Source organism: Cylas formicarius, unplaced genomic scaffold (assembly GCF_029955315.1).
Source record: "Cylas formicarius isolate icCylForm1 unplaced genomic scaffold, icCylForm1.1 PGA_scaffold_10__41_contigs__length_53128322, whole genome shotgun sequence".
NCBI lineage: Eukaryota > Metazoa > Arthropoda > Insecta > Coleoptera > Brentidae > Cylas > Cylas formicarius.
In genome coordinates, this window is record NW_026844214.1 from 9,085,906 (window position 1) to 9,101,366 (window position 15,461).

General features: G+C 31.9%; 3 protein-coding genes across 3 annotated transcripts in view; 1 reads left to right on the top strand and 2 right to left on the bottom strand.

Annotated features, from left to right (window-relative positions):
- Positions 1-4,403, bottom strand: LOC132707448 (centromere/kinetochore protein zw10 homolog). Its single transcript, XM_060679350.1, has 2 exons — positions 3,185-4,403; positions 1-1,045 (listed from the first exon to the last, which is right to left on the bottom strand). Exons 1-2 carry the CDS (start codon positions 4,401-4,403, stop codon positions 141-143), a joined length of 2,124 nt encoding a protein of 707 aa, XP_060535333.1. The 3' UTR covers positions 1-140.
- A 1,580-nt stretch (positions 4,404-5,983) lies between these two features.
- LOC132700564 (vacuolar protein-sorting-associated protein 25) lies at positions 5,984-11,362 on the top strand. Its single transcript, XM_060667970.1, has 2 exons — positions 5,984-6,837; positions 11,337-11,362. Exons 1-2 carry the CDS (start codon positions 6,351-6,353, stop codon positions 11,345-11,347), a joined length of 498 nt encoding a protein of 165 aa, XP_060523953.1. The 5' UTR covers positions 5,984-6,350; the 3' UTR covers positions 11,348-11,362.
- The window catches only part of LOC132700557 (eyes absent homolog 2), a 64,050-nt gene continuing 55,688 nt past the window's right edge, over positions 7,100-15,461 (bottom strand). The window contains exons 5-11 of the mRNA XM_060667958.1: positions 11,972-12,257; positions 11,755-11,917; positions 10,430-10,689; positions 10,232-10,321; positions 9,896-10,113; positions 9,039-9,283; positions 7,100-8,980 (exon numbers count right to left, since the gene is read on the bottom strand). Coding sequence (XP_060523941.1) covers positions 8,799-8,980; positions 9,039-9,283; positions 9,896-10,113; positions 10,232-10,321; positions 10,430-10,689; positions 11,755-11,917; positions 11,972-12,257 — 1,444 coding nt within the window. The 3' untranslated portion in view covers positions 7,100-8,798. The remainder of the gene's footprint in view (positions 8,981-9,038; positions 9,284-9,895; positions 10,114-10,231; positions 10,322-10,429; positions 10,690-11,754; positions 11,918-11,971; positions 12,258-15,461) is intronic.

Here is a 15,461-nt window from a genome sequence, read left to right on the forward strand (position 1 = left end):
GTAAACCATTGAAAGTTGATTTCTTGATTCTTGGAGAAGCTATTCACACACTGAACATAAACGGTAAGGAAGGTCTGAATACTGTGGCCTAGCCAAGGACAGGATAGGGTAGGAAATAAATTTTAGACAAGGTAATTTTTTCAAATTGTGTTAATTTTTGATAATACTGCAGCTCTTCTATCAGTATTTTGAAACAACGCTTGTATAAGTTGCTTTAGTTCATCACATTCAAATTGTAATGCCAATGGTCCTTTTCCATCAGCCCACCTGTCACTGATACCCATCAAGCTGGCACTTAAAATAAAATGCATTTCATTAAATTTATACCACGATGGAACATAAAGCACAATTTCTTTAGGATTAGCAAATAATTTGGGTGCTCTTGTAATTATCAGCTTTAAAACATCAGCCATTTGGTCCGCAACTTCTGCAGATATATCTTCAAAATTTACCAATGATTTTATGACAAACACACAAAGTGTGTTCACCAGACACCCAATATTCTTATTATATGTGTTGTAACAAAGAACCTTTTGCCAAACAGTTTTTAAAAGTTCTTGTTGCCTTAAACACTGTCTAACACATTTTTCTGTCATAGGATCTAGTTTTTCTAAGGTAGCTCCATTCAGACATGCTCCAGACATAATTTCATTGATCTGCTTCTCCTGTCCCTGCATAAAATTACCTAAAGTTTGAACAGCAACAAGCCTAAGTTTATTTGCTTCATTCGTAAAATCGTGAAAAACTGATTCACTTCTTAATTGGAGGCAGTACTCTGCGTTCCAGTTGTTTAGCACATGCGCAGCATATAAACAGTTGTTATGAAATAATGCCACTTGCTGCGGAAGGCTTTGCAAATAGTTCTTGTGATATTCTGGTACTAATTCACGGTACATCGCAAAGATTTTCTCGACAGCGCAGAATAAATGATTGCATTGTTCTCGAAATTCATGCATTGCTTCCTCCAAAAGTAATTTTGCTAGGTTTAAAAGTTCTTCAACATTTTTAGAAACTGAACACTGTGGGAAGTCATTCATTTCGCGACCTAAAAGGAAAATAAAAAATAAATGACAATAATAATAATTATTAGAAATCATAATATTACAATATAAGTTGTAACACAAGAACCTAGAAAACAGAGTAAATAAAGAAAATATCAAATTAAATAAGCACGAATTATCACACACACAATATCATACTTTTATTTTATAATAATATTATTGTAGCATAACGTATTTCATTAAATATTTTAACTGCGTTATAGCTAAAAGAGCGCAATATCACAAACAATTGAGGGGTATCGATTGTGTTATTAAGTACGACGGAATCTGATTGGAGTTTAGTAAAAAAAAACCAAGGTGGCCAACTGAACCTTATTACGGTCCTACAGTTTGAGACAACCCGAATCAAAGAGGTAATGGAAAATATGGTCATATTTTCGAAGATTATAATTAAAACGAATACAAGCATTCTGAAATCGTTGGAGTCTCTGTTTTTTAACGCAACTGACGAACTTGTTTAGCTGCAATTTGTTGATCAACCTTTGAGATGGTTGGCAACAAACCAATTGGTCTAATCTCCTTAATGCCACTTGGGCACTGGACACTTTTCCTGTGATACGGGTACAACTTCACCTTGCTTCCAAGAGTCCGGGAAAGCTCCAGACAAAAGACACTTGTTAACAAGGAAAGTGATATGGTCGGCTAAATAGTAGTCAAAAGAATCATTTTAATATCGATATTGTTTGACACTGAAACGGAATAAACTAAGACCAAATTGTTTATTAGTATAATTTGCAGACACAAACCCAGAATTAATACCACCAGCAGCTCCAAAAGAAGTAAAAGCAACATTAAAATTATTAGGTTGACCTAAATTGTTTTCAGACATTAAAGTAGGATTAACCTGCACTTGAATTCGCCTCAAAGTACGCCAAAAATTTTTAGGTCCAGCCTTTAATGTAGTTGCCAAATATGCCCTTTCTTCGACGCTCACACAGAAGTTCACAAAATTTCTTAGTTCTCTATTAAGGCTATTCATAAACAATTCATTATCGAATGCCGAAAATCTGTAAAGATCCGAAAAAAATGTTGGATGGCGGTCATTCTGCAGCTTAAGGTTAGAAGAAACAATACAGTGATCTCAGATATCACTTATATCATTAACTCCAATATTTCCACACATGGATAAATTACACGTGACCTGTACATCAATAAGCGAAATAGTGTAACCAGTAACCCGAGTGGGCTCTATAACCAGTTGGTGAGAGTATTTGAAAATCGAAAATATGCGGGGGTATTAGTTTTTAACAGATCAACATTGAAATCTCGGCCAACATCCAAAAATCAAATTGAGGAATAAGTGGAGTAAGGACGTTTTCCAAACAGTCAAGACATTTAAGTAAGTTAAAAGTTGCAGGTCTATAAACGGTTCCCAGACACATCTTTTTCCCTTCGATCTTAGTAGACTATTATTATTAATTAATTATAATAATATCTTAGTAATAACAGATAAGTCTATTAATACAAAAGGATAATATTTTCTTTTGAACTGCCCTGAACACAATTTCTTTTAACCTAATATTAGGCCAGAAAAAAGTACTTACGAAAATTCTAGCAAATTTCAGCAAAAATATTCCTTTAATTGGTTTGTATAATCACAAAAAATAGACTAATATATCTTAACATGGAATAGCTTATTAAGTTTACACTTAAAGTTTTCAAATAATATATTATGCAAATTTGATAAGTTATTTTAGTCACAGGTTTTTTGCCACAAGTAGCGCGAGTGACTGGAGAAGTTTATCAACGTGTTGTATACTATACTTTTTCTACGACTATTAGCTTTTGAGTACATTTTTGGCAGAACTGATAAACGTCAAAATACTATTGCCGAAAACATCCAATCGCTCACAAACCTGTGACTAAAAGTGGATAAGGAAGCTGATTTCTTAAAGTGATGATGGGTGTTTATTGGGTATTTATTCATCCAAATGCAAGCTTTAAGAAACAGAAGAATTTTGTTAAGAATAAAAATGTGCAACGTTTTCCTAATTTAAACTAACTCTTTAAAGATCCCCAATCCCATTTATCCCAATTGCATCTCTGTGATACTAAATCTAAATTTGTGGTGTTAATTAAAACTTATTTAGCTTTTAAATCATTAATAAATAAAACATACAAACCTAGCGGATATTGTGAATCATATGGAACACCGACTTCAATGACATCATGCAAATCTTTTTTCATAATATCTTTAGCAGTTTCCCAATATTGTTGACATTTTTTATTCACAAATAATACATCAACATTCTTCACGTATTCCAAAATGGACAAAGTGTCTTTGTTAAAAATTTTAGCATCCAACAAAGCTTGCTCTAATTCACCGACTTGATCTAATACAACTTTAAAATTCCTTAATTCCTCTTTGGTGGATGGAATTGTATCCCAGAGGCAACTGTTAATAATGAGCTCTGATAATTTATCACTAATATCCATTCCAATATACTCCAAAGTAATCATATCTTCGTTAATATTATATTTAAAATTTTGAATTAGAAATGCTAGTATATGTTTCAAATTACTGAACACTGTTTCATAATATGATTTTTGTGATTGGTCTTGGATCTGCAATGTTAGCTTTTTAAAGCCACTTTCTTCAGTTTCACTGATAGAAACTTTGTAACTTAATAATGGCATGAAAATTAGTTCCCATAGAGATTTTGCCAAACAATGAAGAAACCCAATTGTTTTATTTCCATAAAACAGTGCCTTTATGACAAGTTGAACATCATTGTTAAAATTCCTTACTGATAGCACTACACTTTTGTTATCAGGCTCATCTTTTATGCTAATATTTTCATTAAGAATATGTTCCAAATATACTACAAACTCATATTTCTTCTGCAGTACCACCCTATTCAGCTCATCAATCACTTCAAATTTTTCAATGTCAGGGACTGAATTTATTCTTTCTACCAAATCCTCCAAAATTTCAGAACATTTTAAATAGTCTTGTTTACTTGATGTAAAATCCAATTCATTTATTAACTCTAATATCTGAAGCACATTAAGCACAATTTTCAATGTAAAATCAATATCTTCTAAATCTAGAAGGTTTTTGCTTAAACTTGTGTTTATTTCTTTTGCTTGTTTATTTGCAATAAATTCTGATTTGTGTTTCAGATCTGATAGAGTTTGCTTAGCTTGCAGTCCCTTTTTTAATAACATCCGATTTTCTTTAGATTTTGCTGGTGTACTAAATTTAAAAATGACATTTTCGATATGATCAAATACTTCAATTTGTAACTTTTCTGTTTTGTCTTTTAGCTCCGGGACCATTCTATTAACATCATTTACATCCACCTCGGCTGCAACATGAAGAATTTCTGCGATAATACTCATTCTAATTCTAATAATTCAATTTTTTTCATGAGAACTTTGCGTTCGTTAAGTTCTATCACAATTGTGGACTAATAGCAGCTAACAGTCAACGGAAAAATGAATACAAAAAATGAAAACGTAAGATCCATGTTACCATAGACAAAAATTATATTGGTTATAGACGGGAATAGAGTTGTGTCAATCGCGATTGATTCGGTCACTTTGATTCAATCACTTCATAGGATCGAACGACCGAATCCTGCTTGGTCATAACGATTCGATCACCTTGTTCGACAGATCGACGGACCGTACCAAAACAAATCGAATTCTCAGGAATACGATTGATTTGAATGGTTTAAAATTTAAATGAATGACTGAGACAGGCCACGGAAAAGGAATGGAAGTATTTTTATAATTATTCTATAGTATTGAGCTGCGACATCGATTGGTAGATTTGCTTATGTGTTGAATTGAATGCTATTTCCACACAAGTATTTCATTTAACCAAATTAATATATTACTATTACTATATATAAAAAGCAGAATACAGCTAAATATTATGCTGACTAGAACAGAAAACAACATATAGACACAACAATAATTCAAATTCAAATGAATCTGAATCGGTCGTTCGGACTGTTCGGATTCAGTGACTATTGACGCTTATGTTGGCATCAAAAAGTATTGAATTGAAATGATTCGGTCCTTTTCGAAAATGGTCACTGACTGATTCGGTCCTCGTAAAATGAACAATTGACCCAACACTAGTGAAAAACTTTGCTCCTGGATAACAGAACAGCATCGTTAGCGCCATACAGTGTCATTTAAGAAACTAATAGCGAAGTTGAGAACCTAATTTCTTTTTCTATTTTTAAATTCTGAATTCTAAATTTTGAAATTGATACGACTATAAATGCAATAATTTTATGGGTAAATCTACAGAAAAAAATGATTCATGCAATTTCTCTGTTCAGGACCTCGTTCCTGCTTTTATGGAAGGAAATTTCAGCAAAAATATTTTTTTCTATATATATTTTTTTAATATATATAGAATTACTTCACCTGTGTTCACAGAAGTTTTCATAAAAACAACAGAAAAAAAAAATCAAAAGTTGGGATCTCTTCTTCCTATTTCCATCTCAAGTTGGGCAACATTATAAAATGCACTCTCCCATTGCCAGCATCTGTCTACAATTTTTTTAGTAATATGGAAGGTTCGAGGATTACTCAGGAAAAAAAAAAGGTTAGAAAATTGACTGTCTAAAATTATATTATGATTTCAACTTGACGTTGGTACCCTCACAAAATAACCTTTTTTTGCGTCCACAAACCGCGTGAATCACGAAAATAGTGGAGCCAACAAGAAGGACCGTGTGACACTTGCTTACTCAAAACATGCATTAAAATCACAACGAAGTAACGCAAGTAAAAACAACAATACAGCAGATTCTGTTGGAAACATTAATAAATGTTAGGTAAGAGATATAATACGAAGGAAATGCTTCAACTATCGGACTTATTAGTGGCAGTGAAGTTGTTGATTTTCTGATAATGTTACTACTTCTACCATTCTGACTGTGTGTCTCAACGAAAACCTCGGCCCATGTCTGAAATGAACGCATGAACTAAATTTCTTCTTTTCTTCAAAATTACTTATCATCGGAATATTTACTAAGGACATTCGCTCATTGCCGACTTCCGTCGAGAATATTTGCATCTCGATAGTCACACTACCCTGCTTCCATCCAGGATTATCCAAACCCATCCAGCCTTTTACCGGCGTGTTTAGCAAAGACAGCGGGACCGGCAACACTTAAAACTTTGACCAAACACTTAAGAAACGAAAACGACACACAATAGTTGTATTCATGCATGCGTCCTGTAAGTCGCAAAAAGAAGAATTCTGTTCGGTCTCGATTGTTAGGTTCGTTTATATATTAGTTTTTTTAATAGAGTATTTTTATATTCATGGGCGAAATAAATATTGAGTGGCCATGGCAGTACAACTTCCCACCATTTTTCACACTTCAGCCGCATCCAGAGACAAGAGCTAAGCAGGTTGCCACTTGGAAACACCTAATCCTAGAATATTGCCAGAAGTACAGACTTTATATTATAGATATCCGAGAGGCAAGTCATATACAATTATTTAACAATACGAACATAAACAGAAAGCTTGAAACAAGTGTTATTGCTTCTATACTGTTGGAACTTCAAAAATCGGGAAATGCCATTCCAATTGACAAGGCCAAAAATAGATGGGAAATTTACTGGCATACTGCTGAGGAGTGGGCAACAATGATATATGAATATGTAGTTAATCAAGGAATGCAAAATACAGTCTTAACTTTATATGAAATTTCAAATGGAGAGGATATCCAAAACGAAGAATTTTGTGGAATGCCAACTGAAGTTTTGATTAAAGTATTGCAATTTTTGGAACAAAATCGAAAGTGTGAGTTGATTTTGTCTGATGAAGATCAAGGTGTGAAATTTTTTTAGTTTTTTGGTGATACAACAGTTTTTGATCATATTTGAAAAAATAAATACAGACATGTTATTCAATTAAAAACCCGGGATTATTGTTTTTTTTTTACTTATGGATTATCAATAATGAAAACAAGTTAGGTAACTTGAATTGACTAGCAGCATATTTATTTGAAGATTAATAGTACAATCAAAGGTATGATATTTTAATTGGTCTGCTTCTTGGATCAAACACTTTTAAATATGAAAAGGTGGAAATCAATAACCATTGGTTTATATACATAATATTTTATTGTAATTTTTAATACAATTTAAGAAACAACCTGTTTTTATATTACACAAATTACACTAGTATTTTATTGTTTTGGTAAGTGCCATTTTGATTAAATGCAAAAATAGAACTAAACCTAGAGTATATGATTATTATATTTATTTTTATTTCAATTTGGATTTTTGAGATCATATACTAATTAAATTCTACTTTTCAAATGAAAAAATATTTGATTTAAAAATATTTTTGCAAATAATTGTCAGTAGTACTAATTGGTATGTAAATGTTAATTGAGATCATCCCCAAATTAGAAAGAGTGAACTTTTGGTTGTTTGTTTTTTAAAGTTTCTACAAAGGAAGACTTGCCAAATATGAAAAAAATGTAAAGGATATACAATCTAGAAGTCTTAAATAGAGCATTGGCTAGTTAGAAGAATATGCGTTTTTTCTGTTGAGGATACTTAATGTTTAAATTAATTAAAACTCATTAGCTTGACTTAAAAGCCGTCGTGTACCTGCATTTCTGTGTATTTAATTCAGTTGCGGAAAAAAAAACAATGTTGGCACATAATAACAATTGAATACATTGCGAGTTTTAACATTTATATTTTTTTACAGTCAAATAACTACCAGAAAGCTTTATCAATATAATGCGTTTTTCATATGTATACAATACTGTAGTAAATATTGTAATATAGCATGTATTAGATATATTTTCAAATCCCCATTCTCCCACCACTGATAATTTTCTTTTCCAATTCAAGTGATTATATATGTGACTATGCATTACCGAAACCTATGTACAGTAAATGTTAAATGGGTGTTTGGGTGATTTGCTGAATTTTAAATATTTATCAAAATTTTAACCTGTGTTATTCTTTGTTATAATGAACAAAGTATTCTAAATAATAAAAAAAATTAAATGAAAACCAAAAAACACTTATATTGAAGTTCAGCTTTCTGGTACGCCACATTTTGAAATCATGTTTTTATTAAGGAGTAAATTTCAATTATGTATACCTAATGTAATTAAAGTTAATGGTCTAGCAAACTAAACAAATTTTTAAAACGATTAGAAAATTTCCAAAGTATTTTTAGCTGTATTCATAATGAAAGTGAAATGAAAGATCGAATTGTTGTCAGCCATGATTTGTTAATATTTATTGTCCTTTGTTTAATTTTATTAGGTTAAATCATACGGCTATTAGGTAATTCAGTAGCCCACGGTAAAAATTGTTAGGCCATAGGGGGCATCGATATTTTCATAGAGAAGGGAATGATTTTTACTCTCTAACCCGCACTTTGCGACATTTTCTTTCTAAACAGCGATTTCCATACACTTAACTCGTCTTCTCAGAACATTTAATGATCTCTACGCACTAGCAATTTTGTTGGAAAATTTTTCATATATTTTGCCGCATTTGCCGGATGAGATATTTTCAATGCAATTTGATGCTATACAAAAGCTGATTGGTCTAACTGATCTAATGTTAACACATTTCATCGTAAACAAACATTGAAATGCAGATAAAACCATAAAAAGATATATTAAAAACATAAAATTTACTCCCTAATTAGAACATATACATACATACAATTAAAATATTTATAAATGTACAATTTTTACATGGGCATAAAAATCAAGGAACATAGGATGATCATAAAAAATCCATATCCAAGGCGTTATAAAGAGCTGCTATCTCGCTATGACTCGTTATCCTCCAAAATGGAAAATTTAAAGTTTTCGCGGCAGCTTCTTCATCTTGCCCGTCTCCTATTACTACATATGTGCACTTCCGGCCAAATCTGGTTACAATCCTCTCAAAACAACTCTCTTTACCTACAAAAAAGGCAAAGTATAGTACCTCAATTTTATCAACAACAAAATAAATCCTTACCGATTTTGGTTGCTGAATAAATGTTGTCAATGGGGAACACATTGCCCAGCCCAAACAACAACACTTTTGCTAATGCGGGTATGAGTTGAGTTGTGGTTACTAATACATTCACGCAATTAGTCCGAGAGTTGATTAGTGTCAGACATTTATTTGCTAGTGTGAGCCAGTTGTCAGTGACTACTTCGATTTCTTGCCTTAGCTGAAGCCATTGTTCTCTTTTAGTTGAGCCCAATAGACCACCGACACTGTCAAAATTCGAAATGAAATAAGATAAGTGTATATATAGCACCATCAAGCACCCTTCATATGAAATGTCAAAACTTATTGTGTTGGGTGTTTAATAAACATTTTGTGAACAATTTTTGTGAAGTATATTGAATTGAAAGTTTGCATCAGCCATTAAACACATTGGCATCATGACATTATTTAAATACCTATTTAAATTAATTAAAATTACAAAAATTTCATCAGTAATTGATACGGTTCAGTACAAAACGTTGGGGATTGTAATTTTGTGCTTTAACACTAACAACAAGCATATTTTCAATAATTTTCATATTTTATCATTTATTAAAATCATTATGAATTTAAAATCATTGAGAATGTAAACAAGGTTTACAAAATAATTAACTATACTCAAGTTATTCTTGCAGTGGTGTTCTATCAAGGGTCACAGCATCAGACCTTTTTTGGGTCAAGTATTCATGGCAATTAAAATAAATTAAAATCTAATATCTACTGTCTAATAGTTTTAAGAATACCCCTAACTTGAAAATAAGTACATATTAATAGTATAAGGTAAAGAAAAACATTTTTTGAGTTGTCATTGTACTATGAAACTAGCGAGTTCCACATACCTGTTTCTATAGTTGTTGTAGGTTTCCTTAATCTTTCTGTATCTAAAAGCCAACTTTCTCATCCAGTCTACCCCACCTCGAACCCCAGTAGACAAACAGAGATTACCAGTGCCTGCAGCTGATGCTGCATGGAATCCGTCAGTACTAAAGTTGTAATTACTTAAATCTTGACCATTATCATCTGATGACACATCATCAATATGAACCTGATCGCATTCCTACAGAAAAATGGTTCTAAATTATATATATATATTACATAGCAAAATTTAAGTTCAGAAAGGTAAAAAAGATTTTACTTTGTATTCTAAGGCAGAAGGTTAGTTAACTGACTCTTACCTCAATATCATTAAAAAAGAAGTGTGTGTCTGCTAAATTAAAAACCATTTCTTCCATCTTGAATCCTAATTGAACGACATTTTGAGCATCCTGCAAAAACCACTCTCATATTTAAATGTCAATATAAACTTTGGCATATTTAAGTCATGTTAGTTGTAAATAAGCAAATACTACTTCCTAAAATAAACTGCAACTTACTTTTTGGTACTTTGCGGCATAACTACCAGTCAATAAACTATGAAAAATAATTATCGTTTCATCCAAGTCCCATATGAACACTCGGTCTGTTGTAGATTCCGGTGCAGTAGGAGATACTGTATTATTTCTCCTGCCTCTGCCTCTGGTGACACGGGTTTCGCTACTAATGCTGCTAGATGATTCCCTTGACCTTCTTGAATTGTCAATTTTGACAGGAGATGTAGGACTTTCCACTAAGGGAATACCATTTGATGGACTTTCTAAAATACATGAAAATATCGCATTTAGAGTTTTATATTGTATTAAATAGTTCTTTATCATAGATTACCTTCATCAGAGGAACTTGTGTCACTATATGGACATAATAACATTACAAATTGTATTTATTATATTATTATTAAATAGGCTAGATTAACAACTTGCTCGCAGTCTATGGTTTACCTTTTTAAACAGATCAAATAAGTATAGACCACAGACTACGGAGAGTATAAAAAGATAGGCCACTGAGGATCAATAAATCTTGAATAGCTTTGAACTGCTGTATTACTAGTATTTTCGCAATATTGATAAAATTTGGCCATCATCAATACATCCAAATATGATTAGGCGTTCTTATTAGTTTGTCTGCTAATATATACACATTCGCGATTAATTTTTGGTACCAAGGTCAACAAGCTGGAAAATGGCCTATTCCACTATTAAGCAAAAAAAGAGCTTCTAAATAAAACATAAAATAAAAAAATATTTATTTTTATGTCATTACATTGCAAGTTTTTCCTTAAATTTAATCCCTTTCATTTATTTTAAAAAAATTGTATACATTGCAATTTATAATTGCATATTTTTTTGTTCTGTCTACTTTGGTTTTAAGATAAAAATAGGAACATTATTTTCGTTGACCGTTTAGCGGCTAGCTGATGAACTGTTGCCCTCATTAGACAGTCCTAGCAGACAGCCTGCGTCCAACATCGAGGATTTAAAGACCTCTGAAGAAGCGTGAAACGTTAGGAAGCAATTCCAACTGACGATGGCCTTTAGACCCGAATAGTAATTATTAAGAAAATGTGTTAATGCTTTAAGACCCTTTAACTTTATTTCTTGTTTTTTATGCATTTAAATGAAATAAAATGTTGTTCCTTCAAAAGTTGCTTAGCTTAGCTTTAATTTTTTAAATATTTTTTAAACTTTTTGCTTCAGTTTGTTTCAATAGAAAACACAAGAAAGTAAAAAATCATTCGCGGGTGCATTAAGGATAGTAGATTTTAAATAAATAAAGGCCGATGTCTACGAAAAATCTTGGACATACTGTATACCTATTTACTAACCCGATAGGGACGAGGTTAACTGGTAAGTGGATGTTCCTATGCTGCCACTAGAACTAGGTGAACTAACGTACGGGGAATAGGACTGCGACGCGTAGTACGATGATGCATATTGCGGTGCTTGTGTTTCAGTGTACGTTGATCCGTATGCGCCGTATTCTACGCCCTGCAAGGTTAGAAACTTTAAAAATCTCTCTGGCTATTATAAGACGCTAAGTACCTGCGTAAATCCTTGTGCAAAAGATGCTGCACTGGCACTCGGAGTGGCGTAAGTCGAATATGGCGAATACTGGCTCCCCTGAGCCGAAGCCGTTCCAAACGCTGAAGCTGGGGAAGCATACGGTGATGTTATGTATCCAGTGGAGCCCTTGCAAGAAGGATTGAGGCCACGTGATGCATTTAGAGTAGAGTACGGGTAAGAAGAGGTATTATAAAAAGCGCTGGAGCTGGCGGAATTTATGTATTGCGCTGCCGCTGAGCTGGGGCTGCCATATGCTTGTTGCATGCTGAAAAATATATTTTTTTAGTCCTTTTGGGTTCGGTTTAAAGGAACTTTTAAGGCTTTAATATTTCTGACCTATATAATATACATTGGCAAATTTTTATTTGAAATCTGACAAAGTATAATCAGGCATTGGCCATTTTTTTTTTAATGTTAATTTGCACGTAACTCAAATGCGCATTGTAACTGTGTTAAAAAACAGTAAATTTTTGTTCAAATATTAGCATAACCAAAATTTATTTAGTTGATGGAGTCAAATTTTCAAAATTGTGTTAATAGGGACCGTGTATACACGTGCTGTTATATAGCACCAAATCTATACTGGTGTGTCATCTATAGGCGAGTGGCGGAACTAAATCCGAATTCTGTGGTTATCCAGTTTTTAATTTGTATTTCACCAATTTTGATATCTCCGGGCACAGGGATTTTACAAGTGACTAAAAGTAACTAGTTCTGTTCTCGTAATCGAATGTGTCGAGCCAGAAATTTTTTATTTTTTATTGATATTTTTCATGTGGTGGTTGTGAAAGCTTTCGGGTTAAAATTTGCTTATTTGGCAGTTCCAACGAGCATTTTTGAGGTCGTATAAAATAGAACACAAATTTTGCTATTGGTTGCCCGTTCAGTACTGATTAACCCTACGTTGACAGGTTTCATATCAAAAATCGCAACATATATGATCTGGATTTGCATAGAGGTCAGAGGTTCCAGTTAAAAAAAAATTAATGATTGATCTCTAGCGATCCCCAGAATATTTAAGAAAAATCGCAATTGTTTTCATTTGTAAGTAGCCCTATTTTGCTGATGCGAATATCTTTTTCATAAATCATAATTACTTTTCGCAAATCCTGTATTTCAATATTTCGAATGAATGTGTAAGTGCTATCTATGACGTCAAAAACTTTTATTGGTATTAAAAAAAAGTATTTATCAAAATCACCCGAGTTTGTTTATGTTATATATGTTATAGGTAAAATACTAAAAACAATTTTTTCAAAAAAGTGATTGGAATTTCCAAATAAATGTAGTGTATAATCACTGTCCTTACTTTATTTTTTCTTATTGAAAAATCGCTGTTTTAAATAGATTCTTTCATCATTTTTTAAATTAAATATACCTTTTCAATTAATATAAATAAATATATTAATATTTTGAGAAGCTAGCTAACATTATAAACAATTTTGTGCCTCATTTTTGTCTTAAAATAAGGTGAGAATTTTCCTCCTTCCTTTTGGCAGAAAGGGTAAAAAACACTCCGTATATTTATCAATTAATGTTATGTTCCTTGTACCATAAAGTACAGATTTTACAAAAACAACAAGTGTGTTAATATTTTAAACATTTTTTATAAATGCACATATTAACTTCCATTAAGCTTTCCGAAAACTGGTGGAAAAAGTTTAATTCAAAGTTAGTCGTCACCTCGTAGTTTTGACAATATAGTGACTGGTGAACCGAATAGGCTGAGTCCGGACCCCGCCTGAAAGAAATGTTCCTCTACATTTCACAGCACGTTTTAAAAATTAAATTTAAAAATTAAGTTAAAGTTAAATCAAAATAAAACTGCTAAAAATAGGATGGCATAAATTTGAAGTGGATGAAATTTTAAAAATTTAAATTTAATTGTTGTGTGGTTTGTTGCAAACTTGTTTTCGTTATCTCACTTAATTTTTTTGTGATACACCATACCTTTCATTAAGGAAAGAAAATGCTAGGATATAAATAATTTCAAGGGAGTAATTAATGAAAGAACTTTATTTTTAGCCTGTGTGGCTCAGACCCTACTGAGACGATATAATTTAATGCCCACCTGTTGAGATTTTCAAACAGATGTGACTGTTTATTTTACTGATTATTGTGTTTACGTTCTTTTAAAAAAGAGATCATTAAAACGGTAAAATATTTCAACGAATATTTAAGGAATGACAAATGCATTTCAACTTTTTATTTTTAAGCTATTTAGGCTTAGATTTTGTCATGCGTTGATTGGTCATCCACGACAATCCAATAATAATAATAATAATAAAGATTTAGATTAGGGAGTAATTTAAATATACATCTTTTACTTAAGGAATACAATATAGTTTGTTCAGGTTTCGCTAGTTCCACGGTTGGGATAAAGCGTAAAGTTGTTTCCGAAAAATAAAGTTTTGTAGGGTGATATAATATCCTTTTTTTGGAATTCGATACAAGAAATAAACCCAAACTTTTTCAAGTTTGTCTATACCCATCTTTTACTATCTTTAAAATAAAAATTACAAGAATACAATAATCAAAGCCTAATTAATAAAACGGAGGTTGGAAATCAGTGAGATACAGAAATTAAACTTAAAAGTTAAGAGGGTGTTCATAAATTCGCATACGTGTTGTTTTATATGGGGAGTTTCAATGTTCAGTAATAACATTTTAGAGATTTTTTTGCTGGTTTTTCCGATAAATATGTGTCCGCAAACGTTTCGTGGCCGATCTACAGACTCTTAAATTGCCCACGATATCTACTAAAAAGTTAGGTCACGTTTTAGGGTTTACATCTTTCAAAATGACGGCTGATGAGAATGTGTCGCAAGATATTTTTTCGATGGTACCCTTTTTGCGCTGGAACATTATAAAACTGAAAAAAAATCTGTTTTGTTCGATAAATTTGAATTCACTTTTCCATTATGATATTTTGGTCAGTTATATTTTTTTAAAGTTTATGTTTAACCGTGTCTTTCTTAATTTTGATTTTATTTTTTAAATCTATGTTAATGTAAATTTTCTTAAATCTGAACAGAAGGCTGCAATTTTTTAAAATATATGTTGACAAAGAGGTTGTCCTTGCTCCCCGAAGAAGATTTTAGAAGAAAAATTGTTATGTTTTTATACGGCAAATATAAATATTACTATTTATATTAAAGAAAATATTAAAATATAATAAAAATATTTTATTCAAACTATTTGCCATGACAATAAGGGGTATGACATGTCAGAAAATAGAACACTCATTAGACTGCGCAAATCCAATTTTAAACATGGATGTTATACAGGCAGACAAGTTAAATGATATTTTCACAAGACTCAATAGAATAAAAAAATAATGTAGCAGGCGCCGCCGGATGGATGAAATAATAACGGATCACTTTTCTCAATTATTTAATTTACGCACAGGCATAATATTTAACAAAACAACGCTGCTCTACCGCAGACTATAATAATCGAAGTCCAGCAA

Bases quoted from the DNA above. Each gene is read 5' to 3' on its own strand.
- LOC132707448 (XM_060679350.1), bottom strand. From the start codon at position 4,403: ATGAGTATTATCGCAGAAATTCTTCATGTTGCAGCCGAGGTGGATGTA. The intron at 1,046-3,184 runs GTTTGTATGTTT...TTTTCCTTTTAG, and splicing joins TGATTCACAATATCCGCTAG to GTCGCGAAATGAATGACTTC.
- LOC132700564 (XM_060667970.1), top strand. From the start codon at position 6,351: ATGGGCGAAATAAATATTGAGTGGCCATGGCAGTACAACTTCCCACCA.